The sequence below is a fragment of the Urocitellus parryii genome, chromosome 1 (genome assembly GCF_045843805.1).
Source record: "Urocitellus parryii isolate mUroPar1 chromosome 1, mUroPar1.hap1, whole genome shotgun sequence".
NCBI lineage: Eukaryota > Metazoa > Chordata > Mammalia > Rodentia > Sciuridae > Urocitellus > Urocitellus parryii.
In genome coordinates, this window is record NC_135531.1 from 219,473,193 (window position 1) to 219,500,236 (window position 27,044).

At 33.6% G+C, this 27,044-nt stretch overlaps 1 protein-coding gene across 3 annotated transcripts in view; it reads right to left on the bottom strand.

The window, feature by feature from the left end:
- Ttc21b (tetratricopeptide repeat domain 21B) overlaps positions 1-26,402 on the bottom strand; it is a 66,320-nt gene extending 39,918 nt beyond the window's left edge. Inside the window, exons 1-12 of one of the 3 annotated variants that reach the window (XM_026411137.2) lie at positions 26,277-26,402; positions 22,733-22,862; positions 22,533-22,643; positions 19,863-20,029; positions 17,635-17,757; positions 14,470-14,627; positions 11,984-12,068; positions 9,625-9,723; positions 7,514-7,706; positions 6,955-7,052; positions 6,449-6,649; positions 2,581-2,710 (exon numbers count right to left, since the gene is read on the bottom strand). In XM_026411137.2, coding sequence (XP_026266922.2) covers positions 2,581-2,710; positions 6,449-6,649; positions 6,955-7,052; positions 7,514-7,706; positions 9,625-9,723; positions 11,984-12,068; positions 14,470-14,627; positions 17,635-17,757; positions 19,863-20,029; positions 22,533-22,643; positions 22,733-22,862; positions 26,277-26,297 — 1,516 coding nt within the window. In that variant the 5' untranslated portion in view covers positions 26,298-26,402. The remainder of the gene's footprint in view (positions 1-2,580; positions 2,711-6,448; positions 6,650-6,954; positions 7,053-7,513; positions 7,707-9,624; positions 9,724-11,983; positions 12,069-14,469; positions 14,628-17,634; positions 17,758-19,862; positions 20,030-22,532; positions 22,644-22,732; positions 22,863-26,276) is intronic. The other 2 variants (XM_026411138.2, XM_026411139.2) reach the window with 2 other exon arrangements.
- Positions 26,403-27,044: the final 642 nt, after the last annotated feature.

Below are 27,044 nucleotides of genomic sequence, written 5' to 3' on the forward strand. Positions count from 1 at the left end.
AAAAAAATACAATTTCATTAAAATAAGATTTTTAAGACTTAGACATTTACATAGATAAGAGTTTTGTAATATCACTTCCATAACTAAAAAGTATAGAGTCTTATTATCATTCTTATCCAGAAATTTTATTACTACAAATAAAATAAGTAAAAAGGCATAACAATACATTACAGAGAATCAGATTTAAAATGCCTTTAAATGTCAACTGAAATATTTATGTTTTGAAAAACATCTGTTATGTATCTAGGAGTCTAAAAATAGAAGGCAATGATTAAAACTGGTGTAATAAGAATGGTGGATTTGTTCTTGGATGGGTAGGTGGAGAAGCAGAGGCTCTTCAAAGAACAACTGGCACAGACTCTAGGTCCTAGAAGGTTCTCACAATATAACCCACAGGGATATGCATTTAACCCTATAGGCAAATGGCCTTTATAGGTATATTAATGTCCCATGTCCCATTCAGCCTAGGAGAATGGAAAAGAAGAGGTCTAAATCATTATCTGTTCTATTACATTCCTCAGACTAACAAAAGGCTTAAAGTCAGCTTCTTGCTCCCAAATGGTCAAACTCCTGATAACAGAAATCCACTGAAACAGAAATATTTTTACTCAGAGACAGAGGATTAATGAACAAGTAACTGGCAGAGACAGTACTATAACTTAACTAACTATAGTATCAAAGTATAGCAATTGACCATCAAGCTAATGCTGGAGTCTTTTTTAATTGTGATGCATCTAATATTTAGAATTGTACAGGGGAAAAGAAATGAGAAGGTTAAGAATAGTAAATCTGAATGCATAGAAGTTGTCTGAATCAAAAGGGAATCACGTCTATCAGACCCTAATCAAATAAATAATATGTAGCAAGGAAAAAAAAAAAAAACTAGAAGGACCCTTGTGTACTTGTGCCTATGATAAAAAACCATTATAAATCATGAAGACATGCTTTGTTCCCTAACAGGAAATATTACCAAAAATCCCAACAAACTGCAGCTTGCTACATGAGTTACAAGGACAGTCAGACAGATGTACAAGAACATTTGCCTGACACACTACCTTCATTAATGAACTGATGCCAACTCCTGTACTAAGCCCCTATAACCAATGTTCTATTTGTCTCAAAACAAATTGTTTGCTTTTTTCTCTTTGGCCTTTAAAAGTTTCTCCTAGGCTCAATCTTCCTATGTGTTTGTGGTCTACCACTGCCCGTACATCCTACATTGTAAGTCTTTTGCTTATTCTCAAATCAGTGTTTACATTTGAAGAATCTTTATTGACAAGTTTTTTTTTTTTAGGAAGGAGAAGGATTAAGAAGATAACTTGATGTAAGAGGCTACCATTGAGGGGGAAAGTACACAGAAAAGAATTATGGTTTGAACCATGAAATGAAGAAAATGAGGAATGTGTGAAAAATTGGGGTCAGACTCTTAATTCTTTTAGGGGTGAGGGAAAGGAAGTGAGCAGTTAGCATCACAAGGCCATTAAATGTTTAAAAATGAGAACTGGGTCATCAATGTTGGAGAAAATAGATTATGTAAACAAAGATCAATATCAATATTGCATCCTTAACTGTCCAATCTTCACTGGGGGAGAAATGAGAGATATTTCTGTCCTGCACATCTGTCTGTGTCTGAGTCCTATGTAATATAGTATTTGGCTGGTGATTTTCTTGGGTTTCTGGAAGAGAGTATCTAAATCTTGAAATTTCCCTCATGATAGGATTGTCTCATTTCAAAGAGTCAGTTCTTACAATTAGAGTATTTTAAAGAAACAAGCTTTTGAGATCAAAGGTTTTTTCGAAACAAGTAAAACTAAAGTTCAAAACACAGTAAAGGAAACCTCTTAACTATCTTCATTATATATAAGAAATAAGTATTTATAAGAATATATTTAAACTGGTATTTTTCAGTTTTGCTGAAAAAATGTATTTTTAAAGAAATTTCTTTGTATCTATTACTATGCAAAGAAGAAAAAAAATTCTGATTTTTTAAGATAAGACCCTTCATCCTACAGAAGAAGTAAAACTGAATAGAAAACTAGTAAATACAATTTCACAAAACTCCTTTGGATAGCATTTTGCTGGAAAAGGTACATACACACAAGCATATGATGGCCTATTTTTATATGTAAACTCAGACATTTGTCTGTGTGCTAAAAAGCTGTCTACAATAGGATAAGCTATAAATAATCATCCACAAAAATAAGAATTAATCAGTACATTCCCTAAGGGCCTAAAAATCTGAAAGGGTGCATTTGGTTATGTTAACAAGTTAACAACTAAGGATTAGGGCTGAGAATTCTTATCATCAGTCCCCAGTAACATCTGATAAGACTTTTCTTTTCTTAAAGTGGTACTACTGCATTTTCCTAGCAATTCATCTGGGCCACAAAAGTTTATAGCAATTTTGAATAATTAAATAGTAAGTTTTACAATTTTGTTTTGGATTAAAGGCCCTATTCACATGCAAAATGTGCATTTTATGTGAACATTCTCTACCTATACAAAGTGCTTGATTCATTTATACCTGTTTCTATCAATACTGGATACAAAAGTTATTTTAAGTTTTAAGGTATACTTTACCTGATAAATACTTCACTTTTGCAACTAGGAAGACAGCTTGCAGAAGACCTGGTATAGTTCTTACTATAATCTCCAGGACTGAGGTACAACGTCTAAGAAGTGGAGAAAGAGGTTGCCCAGGACTTGCAGGCTAAAATGATTTGGAAGATCATTTTATAAGTTTATAATAGTAAAAAACTATTAGAGAGAAAGAGTCAAAAAAGAAACATTGGTTGATTTTAGTGTGACTAGCAAACTATATATTTCTACAAATTTCTCTTATTCTATTTATTCCATATTCCCTTTGCTATGACTGGACTAACGATAAATTATCTCTTTGAGATCTATGAATAGACCATGCAAATAATACCTTTTGTTTAGAAAAATAATTATGAAATTATTATACAATTACTAATTTGAAAGGAACATATCTATTAAAAATTTCATCAAAGATACATATGTTCAAAGGTAAGATAACTAAGAGGTAGAGTTTCTTGCTAGAATCAATAGTCAAGGCAATAACTGTTCAAATTATAGATCTGTTCTGTGATTTATGCAATTCAATAACTTTCACTATTCCCAGAGTACTGTAAAAACAGTTTTGAAATAATGTAGATGCTTTTCCCTAGTTGAAATCAGAAGGTAGAATACTCATGTATTCTATGCCGAATGTCTCAAACCTTCACATTCCCCACTTTTGTGCCTCACGTCCTATAGGCCCTCAAAGGTTCTCTTTACAAATACTGAATGTAAGTAGGATGGGGGTGTGGCTCAGAGATGGAGAGCATATTTGGCATGTGTGAGGCCCTGGGTTCAATCCCTAGCACTGAAAAAAGGAGGAGGAGAAGGAGAAGAAGAAACAGTTCATATGATAAATAAAGCAGTAAGAACACTGCTTTACTCAAGTTTTCTTTTTCTTGTAATAGCATTTACCAACCAAAATTTATCCAACTTTATCCAACCATGTCGGAGAAATATGACACTAGAATGTAAACACCAAATGTACATAGCCCCTGCTTTGCCTTATGAATGCTGATTTCTTAATATGAAGGTTGATGTTCCCCATGCTCCTTACCCTTCAGCTAACACAAAGATTATCGAAAAGGACTGTAACCTCTTACAGAAAAGTTTTCTATAATGAGCTACTGTTACTGATAAAAAAGTGCCACTTCAAGGATGTGGAGAAAAGGGTTTCACTTAATACATTGCTGGTGGGACTGTAAATTGGTGCCACCACACTGGAAAGCACTGTGGAAATTCCTTAGAAAACCTGAAATGAAACTACCATTTGACCCAGTTATCCCATTCCTCAGTTTATACCTAAAGGACTTAAAATCAGCATACTAGAGTGATGCAGTCATTTCAATGTACATAGTAGCTCAATTCACAACAGCCAAGCTAAGGAAGCAACCTAAGTGCCCTAGAATGAATAAATAGATAAAGAAAATGTGGTACATATACATAATGGAATATATTCTAGCCATAAAGCAGAATGAAATTATGGCATTTGCTGGTAAATGGATGGAACTAGAGAAAATCATGCTAAGTGAAATAAGCCAGTTCCAAAACACCAAAAGCAGAAACTTCTATCTGATATGTGGATGCTAACCAACAAGGGAGAGGAAGATTATAAATTCAGTGGACTAGACAAAGGGGAATGAAGGGCAGGGAGGGAGGATGGGAATAGAAAAGACAGTAGAATGAATTGAACATATCTTTCCTATCCTTTTGTATAAATACATGACCAATGTAACCCCACACCATATATAACCACAATAAGGGGATCCTAATTGGAACAAGTTATACTTATTCTAAGTATAATATGTCCAAATACACCCTACCCATCATGTTTATCTGGAAAGGACAAATAAACTTAAAAAAAAAATAAAACAAGAAAGTGCCACTTTTCCTCACCTATGCTGAGATATAAAAAAATGTGTGCTCAAAAAAGATATTCAAAATATGCCTACTGCTACCTAAAATACTTCAACTTCTTTAAAGTTATAAAACATTTTTACCTATTTTATAGTAGTTTCCATTTAGGTTTGCTTCTTTTATGTAACTAAGGGTATTTATATACCTTGAAGATAAAAATTCATACTTCCTTGCATAGTAATAGATACAATGTGAATTGTAAATCTGTAAATAGAACTTAAAATAGTGAAACTATAAGTAATGGTAAGGTTCTGGCAATGTTCTTTGCCACCTGTTAAGAATTAGTTATTGACAATAACTATCATTCTTACTGACAGTGGTTTGCATGTGCAAATCACAAGAAAAAATAGATGGCTTCAAGACTGTTAAGATGGCATTTGTTCAACAAAAATTTAGAACAAAATTATACCTATATAAAAGGGCCAAGCAAGTAGGAACAAAGCTGGAGAGAATTCTTCTTACCTATATTTCCCCATTAAAAGTAAATGCTGATTAGGTTTTATCATATTGACAAATATTATATTATAGGAAAAATCAGATACATAGTTGGAATAGTTATTATTTAATACTTCTTTCTTTTTTATTTTTTTAGATGGGGGTCTTACAATGTTGTCCAGTCTAGTCTCAAACTCATGGGCTCAAATGATCCTCATCCCTCATTCTCTATAGACAAGTTGGGACTTATCACTGCACCCAGCCACAATATTTTTTGTTCTGTTTAGTTTATTCTCAGTACAGCTGCCAGAGAAAATCTTTTAAAACTTTGTTTTAAGAAGCTGACAAGATCCAAAAGGAATATTAATCTAGGATTATGAGATGGACACAAGAAGATAAAATTTAATAAGAATAAGAGTAGAGCCCTGCACTTAACTCAAAGGTACAATGAATAATAGATTTAAGGACTTTAGTCAAATGTTAGTTAAATAGGAGTCAATAATGTAGCAAGACTCGCACACAAACACACAAATATAACCCTGGATGGAAATTCAGAATAAGAGGAAAAAGAAGTTTTTCAGTACCATGTAAATAAATAAATAAACAAATAAATAAAGGCATGTGTCAATCTATAACTAAAAAAAAAAGTCATGCACAAAATAAAGGATATCATCAGGTTTACAACCAGGGTTCTCAAAACTATGTCATATGAAAATAAATTGTTTAAAACACTGATGTATAAATGAGTTTTTAAAATCTGAAGATCTATTTTATGAACACGGAATGATCATTGCTTAAACTTAGTAACTGGAATAGTTCGATCTTTCTCTGAGCAGCAGAACCAGTAAATGGCCCTTTTTCTACATAAAAGCAGAGTTTGACTTAACAAAGGAAATGCAGTCACATTATACAAGAAGAAATCCATTTTTAAGTATGCCCAGAGGTTAGAAGGGCACTTGATGGTGATGCTACAAAGCAGATTCAAATATATGGTGGATATCTTAATTAAATGATTTTTAGTAATTCTTTTTTTTTTTTTTTTTTTTTTTTAATACCAGGGATTGAACCCAGAGGTGCTTAACCACTAAGCCACATCCCCAATGCTTTTTTTATTTTAAGACAGGGTCTCACTAAGATGCTTAGGGCCTCCCTAAATTGCTGAAGCTGACTTTCAACTTGCAATCCTCCTGCCTCAGCCTTCGGAGCCACTGGGATTACAGTCATGTGCCATGGCACCAGCTTAGTAATTCTTTTAAGATAAGTTTTTAAGAATTTATACATTACAAATGTGTATTTGTATATCAAACACTTTTATTATGCAGCTCAGAGGTAGGGCTTGCCTAGCATGCTTGAGGCCTGGGTTTATCCCCAGCACTACAAACAAAACAAACAAAAAACTGTATTTCATCTCAAATAGTTACTAATACTACCCTTTACAATACCCACATAGTCTAACATATTAAAGATAATGTATTTGCATATAAATATATCCTTGAAAATAAATCTCATAATTACTTACCTGCATTGGACAGAAATTCAGATAATCTGTAACAATTTCTAGCAAGAAATCAGGATTTAGCTTCTCAAAATACTGTATGCCAAGAGGTAAATCTTCTAAGTTTGAAAAATGAGTGTCCAGGACCTCATTTAACAAATTTATAACTTCTTCTTGTCGTTTATTTTTCTTCATAGCAAGAACTGCATGTAAATAAGTTAATTCCTAGAAAATGTGATTTTCACAAATTATTCCATTTATATAGCCATTTATTTCTACTTAGATCTTAAATGTATATGAAGTAGTATTTATGTCCAATTATTTGTTCAAACTTGAGGTTGGATGGACTTTTAGAATCATTCAGAAGAATATTTGAAGTTTACTTTTGAAAAGGGGTAAATTAATAAATTCAATTACTTGTTAAAATTAGTATAATCATCCTTTAGAGCCATTACTGAATAAAAACTCTGATTTAAATTTTTATATTTTAAAATAGTAACTGGGATCTAAAATCTGGTAAAATACTATACCGCAGATTTCCCGATGGATTGCTGAATTTCACTAAAGAATTCTAGCTGCTGATCTGCGTCCTGTAATTGCCCTTCTATTAACTGACACCAAATAAATCCTAAAACCAAACAGGACATAAATAGTCAAAGCAGACACCAATTCAGACATATACAGTTCAAGCTAACAAGCTAACATCAACAACCATAACAAAACAGGTTTTTCACCCATTATAATTCTTCAAAGTTTTAAAGAGGGGAAAAAAAAGTGCAGAATGGGAGAAATAAAGAAAAGAGTAAAATAAAGTAAAACAGGTAGTCTTGGACCTTAAACAATCATTTACCATGGTCATAACTTACAGGGATTACCTCATAAAAATCTTTCTCTCAAGTTATTTATAAAGTAAAGATTCATTTTTAAAGATACACAACTTTACCTATTTTGTATACTGCAGAACAATATAATTTTAGAAAAGCATGAAATACGTGTCTTCTTTAATAACTGTTATTTAATGCAATTTTTGCTTGCATCTGTATTATACAAGTTTATACAAATAATCATTTATACAAACAGTCATCATACCTACTAGTGCAGAGACACTAGTCTCATTAAGTGTCATGGCAGTCTTATACCACTTCAAGGCCTCTTTAATTTTTCCTTGTAAAATCATTTGGTATCCAAGTTCTGTAGCAAATTCTGATTGCTGAGGGGATAAACTGAAAGATTTTTCTAATAGTGTTTGAATTTTTTGAAGTATGAGTTGACTGCGTCCACACTGAAAAGAAAAAATAATTGTTAGACCAGAAGTCAAATACTGTTACTTAGATTGAAGGAAAACATGAATATTTTGTACTTCTGTGAAGAAAAAGAAAAACAATTATTTAATAATCAAAGGAAAAGAAAACTTCTATGTTAAATATCCAGACAATGCATCAAGAAGGAGTTTATGACCTATAAAAACTTATATATCCTAGGGACCATGGTAGAGCTCAGTGATAAAGTGCTTGCCGATATACACAAGGCCTGAGTTAAATTCCCAGAACCACACTAAAATTTAAAAAAATAAATAACTTAAATATTCTAATGAACAGTGCTTTCACAAAATAGTTGTATTGAAAAGTATACTTCCAATAATGGGTACACATTTATTACAACTATTTTTGAAACTATCTCATGATTGCTTTACAAATTAGATAAAAAAAAAATCATTATATCAAATTATGTAGTTTACAGGTGAGGAAACAGCAATGTAAGCCCAGAAATTTCAACTTTAAAAGTGATTATCTCATTCTATACTTCAATGAAATTGGCCAAATTCAGCTATGTGCACGTATGAATATGCCACAATGAATTCCACTATTATGTAAAGTTATTATGCATCAATAAAAAAATAAATGGAAGACCAGAGATTACAGGAAGGGGATTGAAATGAAGTAAATAATACACACATACACATATATATATATATACATATAGAGAGGATAAATATATATATGTATATATAATTATTTACTCCATATATATATGGAATGTGTCTAAATGAACTCCACTATTATGTACAACTATAACACTAATAAAAAAGAAAAGCTGTCATCAGGCCTACTCCATTCAATACACACACACACACACACACACACACACACACACAAAAGTTATATACATATATACCATATTTATATAAAAGTATGGGAAATTTAGAATTAGGCTCTATGCCCCTTAGTGAGAATTATTTTTAAAAGATCTTGCCTTAGAATGTTCATAGAAACAACATCAAAAATATTTTAAGAAATTGCAATGTTGTTAGAGTAAATATGTAATTTTGGAAGACAGCAACTTTAAAAAGTAAAACATTTAAATGCTTAAGTACATTTCAATAATTTTAAGCTTATAAAAAAACTAATCAAAATAATGTGTCTGGCACTAAGACAAATACAAAAGGTAAATATCACTTTTAATTCAATCTTTTGTAACAACAGGAATTTTTTCTTCCTCTGAATTTCACATAATCTGACAATCTTCATTTTTTTTAAAAAAAGAACTCAATTTCCTTGTATAATTTAGCAGTTAATGCCTTAATTTTTTTCAGTTTTATGTTCACTAATTATTTTATTTCCTTATGTGTATTTTTCCCTTATTCTTCGCTAGCTTAATTAACTTTTAAATTCTTTCATTCCTTATATTGGTTTTGAGATTCTGCTGTATTTTTCTGTTGTATTCCTAATAATCTTCTATTTAAAGCTTACAATAAAAACACTTATTACATGAAAAATAAGATACCAACCATTTCCTCTTCTAAAAAACAAACAAACAAAAAAACCCTCTATTTTTCACTTTAAAACTTTTTCCAAATAGTTTTACAAAACAAAACCAAAAATAATCCTAGTCTATAAAACCTACACTCTGATTAATGGACCATTTTCTATTTCATTTGTCTGGAAGGTTCTTCTCTATCTTTAAAGGGTCAGCAAATGTTCCGCTCTTTCCTCCATGAGTCTCCCTGATGGATTCGAGTTAGCAAACACATCTCCTCTGAACCCCCTTTCTTTTTGTACTTCTGTGAAGAAAAAGAAAAATGTCTCAGACAGAGACATTTCCACCCCAAGCTTCTGTTCTTTAGAGCCTCCACCCTGGTGATTTATTTTATATACTGCATTACAGAGAACGCAGATCTAGTACACAGTGGGTCCACTTACAGTTCTGCTGAAGGCTATTGTCATCTTATAAAAAAGTTGAGCATTCTGGGGTTCCATGGCATCCAGTGCTTTTCCTAAGTTTTCCAGCTTCGTGGAAGCCTAAAACAAAAGTCATCCAAATTAATTTTAAAATATACTTAAAAAAACATAATGCCTGCACATATAACTAATAAAATATACTATTACAGATATTTTAAGAGACCTTTGCTTATATAATTTCCTCCTCTCTCAATGGAATCTTATTCATCTTAAAACATATTAAAAATTATTTTAAAACCCTCAATAATTAAACATAAAGAATTCTTGAATTCTAGAATGTTCCTTTAAAATTTCTTATTGAATAGAAAAACCTCTGGATGGGTAAAGATACCCAGAGTATTCAATTAACTGTGCATGCCAAACTGTCTCTCCAATAATTAATTCATGTCCCAAATGAAATATGAGTGAAAACATTTATAAACAATATTACATGAGATCAGCTGCTGAATTGCCTATAGATTAGTTTATACTTGAAATATTTTCTAGAATTAAAAAATTATTGAGGTACTTAGTATAAGTTTTTTTGTGTGTCTTTTGTTTTTCTGGTTTTTTTTTTTTTTTTTTTTTTTGCAACACTGTGAATTAAACCCAGGACCTTGCATGTGCTAGGTAAACATTCTACCATTGAGCTACATAGTCCCTAGTAGTTTTAACATCTGAAAAACATTTGCCTTACTGATCACCTTACTGATCAGTCTATTCTTTTAGTACTTACTGAAATACTTTCTAGAAACTGTCACATCAACCAAGTTAAGCACATAAAAAAATGCAAATCTACTTCTTACTATAATACTATTTGCTACAAACTGAATTTTGGCACTCCATGATCCTGTATGTAGCCAATGTGTTCACTACTACAGAAACAGATGTTCCTTATTATAAGGTATTTCCGAAGCCCATTTAACTCATAGAAACTCAATTATATTGTAAAAATATTATAAATTACAGTTTGCATATGCAATCTTTCATATCCAGGATCAATGATTACATATAAAACCAACATACTTAATTAATAACTTAAGGAATTTTCTTTTTTATATAACCAATGAACATATTTAATATTTTCATAAAAAAATGTACCTAATAGAACATAGCATTTTCACTCGTTATTAGGAAAAAGTAGACAGAGAAATGCTGGGTATTGTCAAAAGAATAAGAAAACAGGACCTCTCATACAGCTTTAGTGTGAGTATAAATTTTATAAATACAATGTGTATGGAGATTAGTTTCTCAATCTGTATCAAGATTCTTGAGAATTTGTAAAGCATTTGATCTACTAATTCTGTTTAAAGACAGAATGTATTCTACTGACATGTATAACTAATTACAACAAACAAAAATATCAAATGATAAAAAATGATAAGGTATTTTTAAGGGTGTTATTGCAATGGAAGAATAGAACTAGAAATCCACCAATGAAAAGGTGATCAGTCTATTTATATATTGGTTAATATATGCATATCTGTATATTAGAAATTAATTTGTGTATATCCTGTATTCAGAAATTAAATGTAACTCATTTGATGAGATTCTGGTATAGAAGAGCTTCTATGACCTGTTGATAAGGGAAAGAAGCAGTCTATAAAACAGTTTGTATAATGTCATTAAAAAAAATTCTTTAAGTCTGTGTTCTCATGGACATATACTGACCCTCACATGCTTGTGTATATGTTCATGTATAAGGAAGGACACGTGCAATTTTATCTTAACAAAAGTCCTCTGGGTGGTTAGAATTCAAGTTGATCTTATTTTATTCAGTATTTTTTGTATGTGGTCATTTAAGAAATATATATGTATATTTTATATATATGTATAGTATTATAGGTAAATATGTATGTATTTAAATATAATACATGTATACACATATATAAAAATATATGCATATAATAATGTGTATATATTATCCTAGTTTTTTTTCTCCAATGCTTTTGATACCTTTGTTTATTTTCACATTTTTTTAATTCATGCATTATAACTATATAAAATAATGGACTTATTATTATATATTTGTACATACAATACCCTAATTTGGTCAATTTTCTTCCACAGCACATCCCCTTTCCCTTGTCTCCTCCCGTCCCCTGGTTCCCTTCCTCTACTCCACTGGTCTCAAGAAATTTTCAAGAGTAATTCACCATTTAATATTTTTACTTACTAGTTGATATAAAAAGATAATCTTTTTGTTAAGGTATCTATCTAATAACCAACTAAAAACAACTAGGTTCTAAAACAGAACATCAGGGTTGTAATGTACATGTCTGCATGCATGTGCATAATGGAAAACATCTTTAATACAGGAAATTTAAATAATACAACTTACTTTCTCTATATCCCCCTCTCTACACAAGTGGTAAAGAGCCAGCATTCTTAGTGCTTCCACATTTTGATTATCTTGAAGCAGCAACCTGTAGGAAAACCTTTGTTAATGCTTATAGAGATGTACATATTATCTTTTATACAAGGGCTTGAAAAGTTGGTTTACTGGCCTAACATTCCACTTACCAAATAAGTAGTTTTAATTAGTAAAGTTACATCTGTATTATTTCAACTTTAAAAGTCTAGAAATCTGATTTTTAACATTTCTAAAACATGAACAGATTGTACCAATCTCGTCAAATTCTGTGGCAAGCCTAAGGTGAAGTATTAGCTAGCCATACATAACTATATAAAATTTTAATTCACCTTGACTAGGCTGATATATAGCAGGAATTCAAGGAATGCCAATATGAGTCAAATATTTTAATACCTACTAATGTTGTTCACAACATTACGATAGTTTCTTGTGTAATAAAAACAAACCCCCAAAATATTATGAAAAATATCCTATTAAAAATTCAAACAAAACAATAAGAAAAAGGTATAAACAACAAATGTGGAAAAACTTTTCTTTTTTTATATTTTTTTAGTTGTAGTTAGACACAATACCTTTTATTGATTTACTTTTTTATTTTATTTTTTTTTTGTGGTGCTGAGGATTGAACCTAGCGTACCACATGTGTTAGACGAACTCTCTATTGCTGAGCCACAACCTTAGCCCTATAAAAATTCTCATGAAACTTCACTGAAGGTTATTTTTAAAAGAAACTGAACAGAAAGGGTAACAGACTAGATTTCCCATCATAATATAGGACACTGAACTATTGATTCCAGTTTTTCGTCCCTCCCTGGATATGAGCCTCTCCCAAGGAGTGTACTTCATGGTTCCTTGACTAGGGACATGAACATTTTTCTAACACTGGCCAAAGAAATGTTGGCAAGGAGTGGCAGTATGTGAAGCCCAGACTCCAGACACACTGCATGCTTCTGCTTGTTGCTTGTATCCCTGCTACACTAGGAGAAGCACTTCCTCTACATAGCTGCTACTTTTTGGCTTGAGCCCTGAGAGATCAGAAGAGCCCAACTGCAATAAGGTGCCACTCCCACACAGCTGGATCTGAAACTTGAAGCAAAGATCCTTCAAAGCCTGATTAGGATCAGCAGACTGCAGATTAGCCACACAAATGCAAGAAATGAATGTTTATTATTATATTCCCTGAGATTTATGGTTGTTTGTTTTATGCCAATGGTTGCCTAATATGATAATACTCACTTTTAGTTTAAAAACTTTCCTCCAAATAATCTATAGATTTATTTATTTTTGCATCCCTGGGTGGGCATGAAGAATCAATAGACTTAATGCTGGATAACATAATGAACAGTTCTGTATCTTAGTTTAGTTAGTTGCAAACTGCCATACCGATAGCATCCATATCTTAGGAATAAACAGCCAGGCTATTTACTAGCTGTATGTTGGACACACTGAGAACTTTACATTAGATCATCAGTGTTGTTGCTGGTTATTTTAGCTGTTTAGGCTAAAAAGTGTGTAGTGACCCTTAACTGTCCTCATACTCTTACCTTCCTATTAAAACACATGCAGAGTCCAGTCACTGCCCACAGCACTTGCACCACAACCATCCTGGTCCCTGCACCAGCACTTTTCTCTTGGATTATAGTAATAGGTTGAAAAATGGTCTCTCAGCTTTTGCAATTGCTCCCTTTCCCAGGCTGTTCTCAACACAGCAAAGTGATTCCTTAAAAAAATACTCACAACCCTCTAATGATTTCATATTTCAGAAGAAAAAAACAAAATTCTTATGAGAGCCAACAAGACTCTTCCATGACCTGACACCACCTCCCTCTCACTCTCCATCTCTGACTTTGCCATCTATTAACCTCTTCCTTCTTCCCAATTTTCAAACACAGGACAATCTTCCTGCCTTAAGATCTTCATACTTGCTTTTCCTTCTTTCTGCAAAGTCTTCCTCCAGACATCTGCATGGTTCTTTGACTTTCTTCAGGCCTCCACTCAAATGCTGCTTCTCAATGAGGCTTTCCCTGACCCCATTTGACATCAAATCCCCCAGCCCTGCCCATTTTACTTGACTGCTTCTTTTCTCCATATCAATTATAACTGTCTAACATACTATATGATTTACTTGTTTGTTCTGCTTGGCATGAGTCTTCTGACTATAATGTAAGCTTCATGAAGACAGGGATATTTTCATGTTGGCCTAAAAGACTGTCTTAAAATAGCTGTTCATACATTTATGTAAGTTAATAATTCAATTTTAAAAGCAACACAATTTTAAGTGGTCATTCAGTTCTATGTATAGAAAAGTTAATTCCATCTGGTTTGGAAAAATTTGGTTCTATACTGATGTTTGAAAAATTTTATCACACACACAAAAATACATGCAGATTTTCTTTTTATCCATAATTATAACCAGATCCAAAGAGACTTGTGACATCTATTTTTTACTTAACCTTTGTGCTGTCTCAACTGTCTGGTCCCAATCCTGCAGGGCTAGTTGTAATTTCATTTTCTTCACAAAAGCAGGAATAAAGCTTGGAAAGTTCACAATTATCTGGTTCACAGTCTCCAAAGCACCTGAATAATTTTGACGCATCTCAAGGCACTGTGCCTAATGGGAGAAAAAGTGGCATCAAAATGATGATCTCATGTATCATGTTTCTCAACCCAGAATGGGTAGAACACTAATGTTCCATATTTTCTGACTTTCTTTTAGGGAGCACACATCACTTTTATATTGAGGAAAAATAATCTTTTATCAAAATCACACTTTAAAACATCACTGAAAAATAAAGTATTTTATATTAGCAAACACCAGTACAATACAATTAGAAGATAAAAAACTTCTAAAAATATTCTTAGGAACACCATAAAATAAGGAATATTTCTATTTACAATAGGAAAATTTCCTTTTTAGAATAAAATAGCTCCATGATATTTTAAAAAAGCATCTAAACTTGGGCTTTTGTATTTTTTGGGGGGTGGGGCACTTGGCTACTGAGCCACATCCCCAACCCTATTTTATATTTTATTTAGAGACAGAGTCTCACTGAGTTATTTAGCCCCTGCTTCTGCTGAGGCTGCCTTGGAACTCTTGATCCTCTTGACTCAGCCTCCCAAGCAGGCATATACCACCATACTCTCCTGTATCTTCTTAAAATATTACTCTCAGGTTAAAGAAGATGTGATTTTAAAGAATATACAAAATTAGATCCAAATAACTGCCTTTACCTTATTTTTACTTTAAGGAATTATCATAGGAAATAATTGGAGAAGATCACAAGAAGCCCTTAGATGCTATTTATGGCAGAACTATGCACTTATAATTAGAAAAATAAAAACAACACAAAATATCCATAGAGGAGTTAGTTAAATTTTAGCATATCTATTTAGTAAGATTTTAGGTAGTCATTTAATGTGATTATTCAGATATTACTATATTTATGAAAATTTTTTACAACATGCATGAATTAGTATCTTCAGAAAAAGCTATAAATATAGTTAATATATTAAAAAATATAATGATGCACATTTAGTTCTTGTGTATCAGTTAAAAATGAGCTATCAGTCTCAAAGAGGAACTGCAATATATACCTGAAATAAGGTTGAGATTATATTCCCATATAATTAAAACAAAGTCTAAAAACCATCCAAAGAAATCAGTATATCAAAATAAATTAGTTTCTATATAATTGACAGGAAAAGAGATTAGTGTTGATAATTTTTAAAATTTACATTTGCCCTTGAAATCTCTCTTAAAAAACTGGAACAGCAAAGTAACAAAATTATACCATAAAGACTTTGTGTGCTCACATATAATCTTCTTCTTTAACCATCACTTCTCATACAAATGCAAAAGTAGCATCTTAAACTAAATTTGCTGTGCATATGAATGACATTATTCCTAGCTGGGATTGAACCAATTTAGTGCTCTACTGAATTAACTGAAACATATAATTGAAATGGATCTACTTATGGTTGGAATGTTTTTGTCCCTTCCAAAATTCACATTGAAACTCAATCCCCAATGTAACAGTGTTGGGAGGTGGGGCTTAATTGGATGTGTTTAGATCATGAAAACTTAAGGCATATAAGAAGGGCCTGTGGCAATGGGTTCAATCTCTTCTGCTCTTCTGCCATGTGAGGTACAGCATTTCTCACCTCTAGAAGATATAATATTCACAGCACCATCTTGGGAGCAGAAATAAGGCCCTTAACAGACAACAAACTGTCTGGAGCCTTGATCTTGGACTTTTCAGCCATCAGGATTATCATATATAAATGTCTATTCTTTATAAATTACCCAGTCTCAGAATGTTTTGTCATCAGAGCACAAAATAAACTAAACCAGGGTCATTCCAAAAAAGAATTTAAACATAACTTGAGTACTGTAAGAAAAAGGTAAATCCCTCCTTAGTTGTCTGTATTAACAACTGACATGTCCCAATGAAAAGAGTTTATCAACTAGTTTTTCTGTTTAGAGAGGAAGAAGAATGAAATGTCCAATCTCTACAGCAGTTCAATTAGATAAAACTTGAATTCAATCATACTGAGTACTATTTATACTTGTAGAAAAAATCTGAACAAATTCATTAGCCAAAGAAATTGGCAGTTATTAAGGACATTACAAGAAAACAATCTTCTCTTTATCTTTCTTACTCCAAATTCTTGCTTACCTAACAGTTTCCCTAACACCTAAATTTGATTTCATTTTGCTGAATCAAAAATTTTTTTAAAAGTAAGGTATTTAGAAGTCATCAGTGGGGACTCAAAAAAAGATCCAACATAAATATTTCCACCCAGTGATTTTTGACTTTCAACTGCTCATTCCTCAAAATGTAAGGCAGATCATGTTAGTACTCTGATCAAAATCTTCCACTGGCCACCTAATTCAGAGCAAAAGCCCAAAGCCTTGCAGAATCTCCTCATCACCCTTATATCTTCTGATTCCACACTCACATAAACTTCCTCCAGCCTTCACTTCTCCCTTCACTCATTCCACTTTGACCTCCTGGTCTCTATACTAAGCCCTGACTGTCCCTAAAGATGTCAGAAATTGATATCTCCTCTACTTGCAATAGGTTCTCTCAAATGCACATAGGGCTTTAACCCTCATCTCCTCTAAGTATTTCTTAAAAATATCTTTGTTTGATTACCTCACTTGAAATTACAAGTTCATGTGCCAACTCTTCTTCTCCCCCTTCCCATTTATTTTTCCATCACACCTGTTGCCATTGAATACTATATAATTTATTAGTATGTTCACTGCCATCTCTTCCAGTAGAATATAAGCTCTACAAAAATTGGTTTAATTTTGCTCAGGGCTTCCCTAGTAACTAGAATGATGCTTGCCTCATATTAGATACTCTAGAAGCGTATGTTAAGGAAAAAAATGCATGATCCAACCACAATGAACACAAAACTGACCCAGGATTCAGGAACTTTGGTAGAGAATCCATTTCTCTAGTTATGTCCTACACAAATGCAGATCCCTCTACAAGCCAGAAATGACAACAGTATCATGAAAAGTATCATTTTCTAAAATAAGTTTTGTCAGATGTCAAATATGTTATAAATGAATTTTAAAACATGAATTATTCACCTTAACTCCAACTCACCTTACCCAGGAGGGCAAAAATATCATTTCCATCTTGTAATCCCTCTTCAAAATACCTTAGTGCTTTTTTAGCATAAGGTTCTTTTCCTCTTGTAATATCAAGCCATGCTTTTAAAACATGCCCCTGTGAAAGGAAGAATTCTAATCACACTTTTATTTTCTTTTGAAAATGAGAGAAATAATTGTTCAAGAGGGAAACCTAATATTATTATTTTTTGGTAATTAATAGCATAAAGAACTCTGTCAAATAATGTTATGAATAATTACATTCTCAATAGCAAAACCGCTTTTGAACCCTTGTCAGTTTAAAGCCTTAGAAACTAGACTACAGATTTTAATTTTTGATATGGGCTCAACATAAGTCTGTCAAATATTCCCCTAGTGTTAAAACCAAAATTCTTTTCTGAGGCTTTGCTAGTAAATTATTGTTCATATTGGTTAACATTTAATAAATAAGAATGTGTTGCCTCTTTTTGGACAAACAGCCCAAATGAACTTGAATGAGAAAAGGAGTAGAATGAGCATAGGTCTTGTTTCACATAGTTACAGATTCAGATCATTCTGAAGTTATTTTCTTAACCTCTGTAATAGTCCAGTGAGCTTCAAATGAAATAATAAATCATCTGAGGACTTAAAAAGTTAAGGAGTTAAGGTGTTTATCTTTAGACGTGTTAGTGTTGGTGAGTTGATGTATTAGTAGGAAAAAAAGATACTGAAACTGTTTCTTCTTAAAGTGAAATTTAAAAAATGGTGAAATATGTTCTTCTATTAAAAAATAAACTCATAAATTTACAGGTTTTCACTAAGATTATCTTTAATTCCCTGTATTTTACCTAAAATATAGATAAGAATCCACCAATACTGATTCTACTCTACTCACTAGTTAAGTGTTGCTATTTGAATGGTTTCAACTATCATCTTTGTGTGGGTGATTCCCAACCATATTTCTAGCACCAAACCTCTTCTCAACTTTTCTTTCTTGGAAGGCTTATCATCTTTGTTTTTTCAGTACCTGAAATACAGCATGTCTGAAAACTAATGTCTCATCTCAATGAATTTTCTACTCATATTAACTGGTCTCTAAATTATCCAGATTTAAAGCCTCAGAGACCTACCTATGTGATATGTGTGATATATGGGATACCTTATTCACTATCTATTATCTTTTCTTCACTATCTATTATCAGCTGACAAGTCCCATGGGTATTTAAAACTCCAGAAATATGCACTCACTGTATAATATTTTTTGTTTAGTCCCGTGAAAACTTCTGCTAGAAAGTGCTTTCTTTTTCCCACTCCCACATCCTAGTTTTTTTCCCAAGTCAGTTAGTTCATCCTACAAACCATTATTAAACTTGTGAATTTACACTCTAATACCACTCCCATGATTTAAAATCTTCAACAATCTCTCAATGTCTAACAAATTATATATACTTGTACCTATGAGTCAAGATCCTTCAATCTGTCCCAATCCATCTCTCCAAGTTTTCTTTTACCATCTTCATCTATGTATCCTGTTTCCATGAAATGTGAGAGTCTCAATGTACCCAGAATCAATACGTCTTATCTATTATTTCCTGCCTGGGAAGTAACTACTTCCCTTTTCTATAATCTTTTCCTGCTGAAACTATATACATTTTTTAGTTTTTAACTCAAATGCTATTTCTGTCAATATTCTTTCTCATTCTCCTAACACAGATGTGATCTCTCCTTAACTTAAAATATTATCTGACATATTGTAAGCAAACAATAAACATTAGCTATTATTTTCTTGTGCACTTTAGTCACATTTCTTTCAGATCATTTGTAACTTTTCTCATAAGCTGGATATGCACTCTATGCCACTACTGGATGATTCATTCATGAAAGTTATGTTTTCTTTGTCTTTGTATTATTAACAGTACAAATAATGGTATCTTGTGTCCAGGGCTATTTACTAAGAAAAGACAGAGGGAGAGAAGGAAAGAGATAAGGAAAGAAGGAACAGAGTGGGAAGGAAATGGAAAAGAAAAAGAGGAGAGAACCAGGGAGGGATCTTTTCAAGACTTAATAACATAAAAACAAGCAATATTATAGGATCCCTATTTTACACTATAGAAAATATTAAAATTAAATGGTTATTTGTAAAGTGAGGATAGAATGGACAATAACAATCAACAAATAGTACTAAATATATAAATAACACACTCTTCCTTTAACATTACTATTTCAAAATAAGAAAATGGCTACCTCACTACTACCATCTGAAATTTTGATCATTCTGTCAATGTATTCTCTCGCCTTATCGTGGCGACCAAGGTGCCATAAAAACAAGCCTGCATGGTACAAAGCTTTCTGTCCAGCTCCTTTACGTTGCTCCTTCATTCTAGCATCTGATTCCAGGATAGCTTCTCTATCTGCGAAGGGAAGACAATATTCAGTGAAACTTAAATTCTAGATCAAGTGTTTATAATAGGTCAAATGATTAACAGGGTGGAGAATTTAGTTCTCTCTAAAGTAGCACTAAGATACAAGACATATATGTAATTTAAATTTTCTACTAGTCCTATCAAAGAAGCAAAAAGAAACAAGCAAAACTAGTTTTAATAATGTAAAGGTTAACCAATATATCCAAAATATCATTATATAATTGATAAAGTTAATCTTAGTTAATGAGCTTTTTAATTAAATCTTCAAAATCTAGTGTGTATTTTACATTTATAATACATCTCAATTAAGATGTTAAGCTTTCTTCAGAAATATTTGTAGATAGATTTCATAAGACTGATAGTTGAAAAGCTGATCCATACACTCAAGTTGTTCTACACCTTATTTTTTTTTGTAGGGGGTAGGGGGTACTGCGTGGGGGACTTGCTGGGGATTGAGGATTGAACTCATAGCCTTGAGCTTGCTATGCAAAGTATTCTACCACTGAGCTACTCTCCCAGCCCATATATAAGATTTTTCTTTTATAACTAAATGAAATATCATAAGTTTTCTCATAATTGAATTAAATTTCAAAAGCAGATTAGGTCAAATTATATAAAATAAAAAATTAAATTCTTTAAACTATCCATATTTCAGGTGCTCAAAATTCACATGTGATTACCACTGTATAGTTTATGTCCTTCCCAAAATAACCAAACAATATATGCTAACATTTATTAATAATAAGATACATAAAATTTTGTAATGATTTCAAAATAATACAATTATTAGGGGCAGGATCAGGGATTAATACATAAATTATCTGACTTTCAAATTTAATTCTGAAACTTATAAACATGCCAGCTTATGGTCATGGATCAGTGAAAAGGTAGTATAAGTACTGTTATTCACATAGCTTAATATTAGCAATCATCTATGGTAGAAAGGAGAGTTATAGAGTCTAATATCTATGTCTCCTGGAAATCACATTTCCCAACAGAATCAATACTGTTGGGAATAAAAAATTAAATTAAATGAAAACTTGATTCTAAGAAGAAAATATTTTGTACTAGTTTTTTCTTTTTTTTTTTTTTAGTCTTCATATACATATCTTTACTCTAGCTAAACACTCCCACCAGGGCATAGAGAAAGGGGGTCCATAAAAGAGGCAAGCGCTGAAGTAATTTTGTATTTTTGCCCATCTGTTTCTCCTGTCTGGATTATTCTTTGTATTCAAATTCTACATGTCCTCCAAAGATCAGATTAACCGCTGATCTTTCACAAAGCTTTCCCTGTCTACTACAATAGATTAATACACATCAATTTCAATTATGGACTCGTGTTCCATTTTTATCATTTTATTTAATAGTAACATTGGAATTTAATGTTTGTGGTTTTTACATTTTATTCCCTCAGAAGATTATAAACCTGATGTTATAATCAATTACTACAATTCTTTTCTTTTCTTTTTTAAAATATTTTTATTTTATTTATTTATTTTTATGTGGTGCTGAGGATTGAACCCAGGGCCTCCCACGTGCTAGGTGAACGCTCTACTGCTGAGCCACAATCCCAGCCCCAGTTCTTTTCTTTCTTCTATGTGTATTTGGCTCAATCCTGTATATTAAGTAAGCACATAATAGTTTACTTTTTAACATAGTTTAAAATAACTTTTTATTAATTTATATATGTATACATGAAGGGAAGGAGGTATAAACCTTTGCTTATGAAAAAATTCTAAAATTTAAAAATTCTAAGATTTAAGAAAGCATTCTAGAACATGTAATTACTCTCTAGTTATTTGAACCAGGATCTATAATTACAATCCTGCTAGCTGTTAGTAGATATATATGGAAGAATACAACCCTATTTCTTCCTTATTACATATAATTTGGACATTGTTCTGCCTCAGCCTTGTGTTACACTATATTCTCAGACAATGAAATAAATATTTAATTTCTGGTTTCTGAGTGAGTTTTCTTTTATAACCTATTCATATGTCCAAACTTACTACTGGATAAAAATTTACCAAATGTTTTCCAAAAGCTTACCCCCATGGAGCAGGGGATATAAAGACTTCCAAGACATTTAATATATAGAAGAGATTAACTGCACATTACTATACATTTGCACATAACATGTTGTAAAGTTGGTTCTTGCAGATCAACCTATGTATACAATGTTCTTAGCTGTTTTACTTTGGTATAACAATTACTTATATACTAACAATTACTAATATAATTTATCTTTAAATTATAATTTAAAATTAATTTTTAAATTAACTGAAATAATACAAATGTAGTAGTGAAATTTCTGCCAGAGAATATAAAGAATACAAAAGCAGTATTAGACCTGTTTCTTGAGCTTGATGAACTTACAATCTCATGAGGAAGATAAACATAAGACAAAAGTTCTGTAGACAGTGTGATAAAATTAAATATGGTAGTAAGAAAAATCAAAATGGAATAAGGAACAGTCTCTTAAATACTATACCTGGATTAGGACTCATTTTATGGGCATATATCAGTGCAATTAGAGAACAAAGTGATACATCTTGTTTACTCTTAATAGCCTCAAATTCCCGAAGAGCTTCCTGTGTATTACCTGAAAATCAAGATTATGATATGAAAAATTATTCTTACTGCAAATCAAAATTTAGAACATAGGGAACAGGTTTAATAATTAGTTCATACCTTCCATTAATGTACCATAGGCATGATAAAACCTGAAGACTGGATCACTGCCATACTTCTTCATTCCTTCACTGGCAACAAGTAACACATGATGGAAGTATCTCTCTTGACAATAGTAATTAATCAGTGTCTAAAATGAAACAATGACTAAGTGTTAAAAGAAATTTTGGTGTTCTGAAATACTTTAAGAATTAGATATCAATCTAAACCAGGTGCAGTAGCATATTTCTGTAATCCTGGCTACTTGGGAGGGTGAGGCAAGAGGATTGCAAAATTCAAGGTCAGCCTGGGCCACTTAATGAGACCAATCTCAAAATAAAATAAAAGACTGGGAATGTAGTTTTGTGGTACAGTGCTTGCCTTGTATACATGAGGCCCTGTGTTCAACCCCTGGTAAAATAAAAGTAGAAGGAAAAAAAAAGCATCAGAAGTAGATATTAACCTACAATCTTGAATAATCTAAAACATTGGTAATAGGATCTTTCTTTTTTTTTTTCACGTCTTCATACATGTATAATGATGAGGGTCTCCTATCATCCATGCTATTCCCCTTCTTCCTCCCTTTCCCTCCCACCCCTCTTCCCTATCTAGAGGATCTTTCATTTTTTCCTTCTAAGTTCCTTAAAAAAATAAAAATAAAAATAATCTATTGTGGGGCTGGGGTTGTGGCTCAGCTGAAGTGTGCTCGACTAGCATTTATGGGGCCCTGGGTTCAATCCTCGTCACTACATATAAATAAATAAGTAAAATAAAGGTATTGCATCTAACTACAACTAAAAAATAAATATTTTTAAAAAATCTATTGTTAGTATAGATTCCAAAGAACTGTTATTGTTGGGTATTACCTTGTTTTTATATGAGTTCTACAATAATAATCATCAGTAGGAATAAATGAACCAAACTGTTCTTCAATGGAAATGACTAAGCTTTTCTCAAAATCGTGTATTTTGATTTACAAAATAAAAAACTACTTTCAAGAACTAAGTTCTGATTAAGTGTGGCTCTATTTTACACTGTTTTTCTTAGGATCATATATTAAGGCTTGGCTGTTGATGTAATTGAGGAAGGAAGCCACACTTTCACCATCACTCTGATGTATGTTTTGCCTTCGTAAACCAAATGGGGCCATCCCATAACTAACCCCCCTGACTCTACAGCAGGTTCAGCAGGAGTGAGAAGTATGGATGAAGCACTGGTTTTATGTTTTATGGATTAAAACATAAGGATATCTAAATAGCTCTGTTCCATTGCCTTGTTTCTGGACAGCCACATCCACATCCTTTTCCAGAGCATGGTTCAGCAAGTGTTCTATGTTGACTTTTACTCTGCTTCCTCCCTCCTATGGCTTCTGATCTCTACTCTCCTTCATAGCCATGGATCCGTAAAGTATAACCCATGTTCCATCCCCCAGACTCTCACAACATGTTTACCAGTGTCTCATTGCCCTACATGACTTCTTAGCTCACCACAGTTGAGGACACTTTCAAAATCATAGTACTTCACTTTTGTCCAGGATTTAGTATTGTTCAGCACCTATAACATTCCTGAAAGGCACCAACATAGTGTCATGAAAAGGACATGGATTTAAAGGTGGAAAGACCTGGTTTCAAATATTTGGTCTATTTTATAGCATCTCTGTTTGCTCATTTGCAAAATGCTGTTAGTATAGCACATTTACAGGTGACTATGAGAATTTATTAATTTTTTCATAATGTAAAAGTCTTATTTTGAAATAAAGAATAAGTTCCTCCAAACTCTATATATTGATGAAATAAAAAATGATGTGTTCACCCAAGACCTCTCATATAATTTTCATTTTACCTGCCACTTAAATCAGCAACTGTGAGTCATGATCATACCTTCCCATTTACCCAGACTCCCTAATTTTATCAGTCATTAAATTCTTTCTCTAGTCCATCCACCATTTTCCATTCTTATTGCCACTGCTATGGTTCAGATCAGGTGGTTTAGTTCATCAAACACTTACTAACTGCCTACTATTGCCAGGCACTGGGCTAGGTATGGAGAATATAAAAAGAATAAGACATATTCCCTGGCTCCGTCCTAAAGCTTAGTTCTCAGATGAGACTGTAATGTAAAGACTAACTAAAATACAGTGTATTAGTACAAGAAAGGAGCTTTGGGAAGGCAGGATAACTTTTAAACAGCTTTTATAACTGTGGGTGTAGTGAGGGGAGGATGTAAGAGTAAAATTTAGAGAAAGATTCCTGGAGAGGATTTAGAGCTGACTCTTTAAGCACAAATCCATCTCTCCCCCTCCACATACAGAACATCCTTCCTATTTACCTTTCATGATTCCTGGGAAAGTACAGGAGTTAGCAAGGCAGAGGAACAGCAATAACACAGATGAGAAGTCATCAACAGTAAGTGGGATGGGAGTGGTGATGGAGAGGGCTAAAAGCCACTTCATATTATAGCATAGGTTGCATACTACAATTGGACCATGTATGGCTTGCTGCCTGTTTTTATATGACCAGTGAGCTAAGAATGTTTTTCAGTTTTAAAATGATTGAAGGAAATATATTTCATAAAGTAAAATTTCAGGGTCCATAAAATTTTATTGGAATAAAGCCATGCTTATTCATTTAAGTATTATCTATGGCTGCTTTCTAGCTACAATGTACACATGACAGAGACCCTGCTTATAGTTTTATTCCTCCTACTCAAATGAAAGGTCCAAGATTCAAAGTTTTCTTAGTTTTACTGCAATATCTTCATGCTGAGAATACTGCCAGACCAGTAGGATGCATTCAATAAATAATGTTAAATGACCTAAGGCTTTCCTGGAGCATTAGACTATAAAATCTGTGAATGTACAATCTATGAATCTGTGCTGCTCGTGGCCAGCTCCAACTTCTAAGGAACATACAGAGACAAGTCCATAAATACTATCTGAACAAGAGACTGAGTGAGCAAATGCATAGAGAAGCTCATCAGCCAAAAAGGAAATTTCAAATTTTCAAATCTCATCTCTGCTTTATATCATTTCTGAAGCTGGCTGTCATTAAATATATGCCAAGTGGATGAATAGGTGATTAATAGAAAAACCACCAACCTAAAATAAAAACTCCTTCCAGTTTTTAAGCTTCATGTCTTTCATTGATTTCATGTACACTTTCCGTGCTCCTTTTACTATCCAGTGGGTGATCGGACACTAGTTTGCTCTAAGTTCTTAACCGCACCTGGAGGCGCAGGTCAAATGCTACCCACACTTTCCTAGAAAACGTGATATACAAGTAAAAGTAAGCACTAAGAACAGGGTGGGGACTAGAACACCAAAGACTTGCCAGAAGTGGCGCGCGCGGGGGGGCGAGGAAGGGGGTGCTGGCCCGACCTCAGCATCCCAAGCGGGGTCCCCCAAGACCACCAGGTAGCGTAGGCTACAGGCCTACGGGCTGGTGGCACCTACCAACCAGGCAGCAGCGGCACAGCAGGTACTAACCGCCTTGCCGAGCCCACCTAGCGCTGTCCACGCCCCCACTCCATCGCCATCAGGCAATGCAACCCCCGTCCTTCCGCTCACCTTCAGCCCCTGCGAGTCCATGGCTCCCCCAATGCCGAGAGTTCGAACGCAAAGGGTGCGTTCCCCTCAGCCCCGCCAAAGGGTTAGGGGCTCAGTCCTGGCCGCCCAGGCCCCAGCGGGCTCGCATTCCGGACGCGGCGGAGGGGCGGGGCGAGTCGGGGCGGGGCCGCTCCGCCATTGGCTACGAGCGGGAGGGGCGGTCCTTATGGCAGGGATTGCGGGGGGCGCGGAGCGACGTGAGAGGGGACCCAGAGGGAGGGCTGTGAGGGCGACCCGGGAGGGCCCGGATTAGGAAAAGGAGCGCGACTTTGTGGTGGGGCTGGAAAAGGAAGTCGAACTGGGAATGGCCGGGGGGAGGAGCGCGGGTAAACGGGCTGAGGATATGGAATTAAGGAATAAGAAAATGGTGGAGGAAGCAGAAAGAGGGATTAGTCTGTTTCCCATCATTGACAACAAAGGACTCCATTTTTCTGAACATTTACGCGGAAGCCGATTTCCGCAATGCGGTTGGTGCAGGCTTGACCAGCGCAGGACAACACGGTCAACTTTCACGTGTAGTGGTTGCACGATGGCCACAAGGTGGCGCAGAGCAATCGCAAATTCCTGACAGAAATGTGATGAGCTTCTTGGGTCCGCTTTACATCTTTGCAGGCTTTGTTGCACTCCTGGGTTTCTCAAATTTAGAATGCATATTAAATTGGTACGTTTTTACTAGCTCTGATAATGATAGGGATAAATGAGGTAAACGTGTGTGTGTGTGTGTGTGTG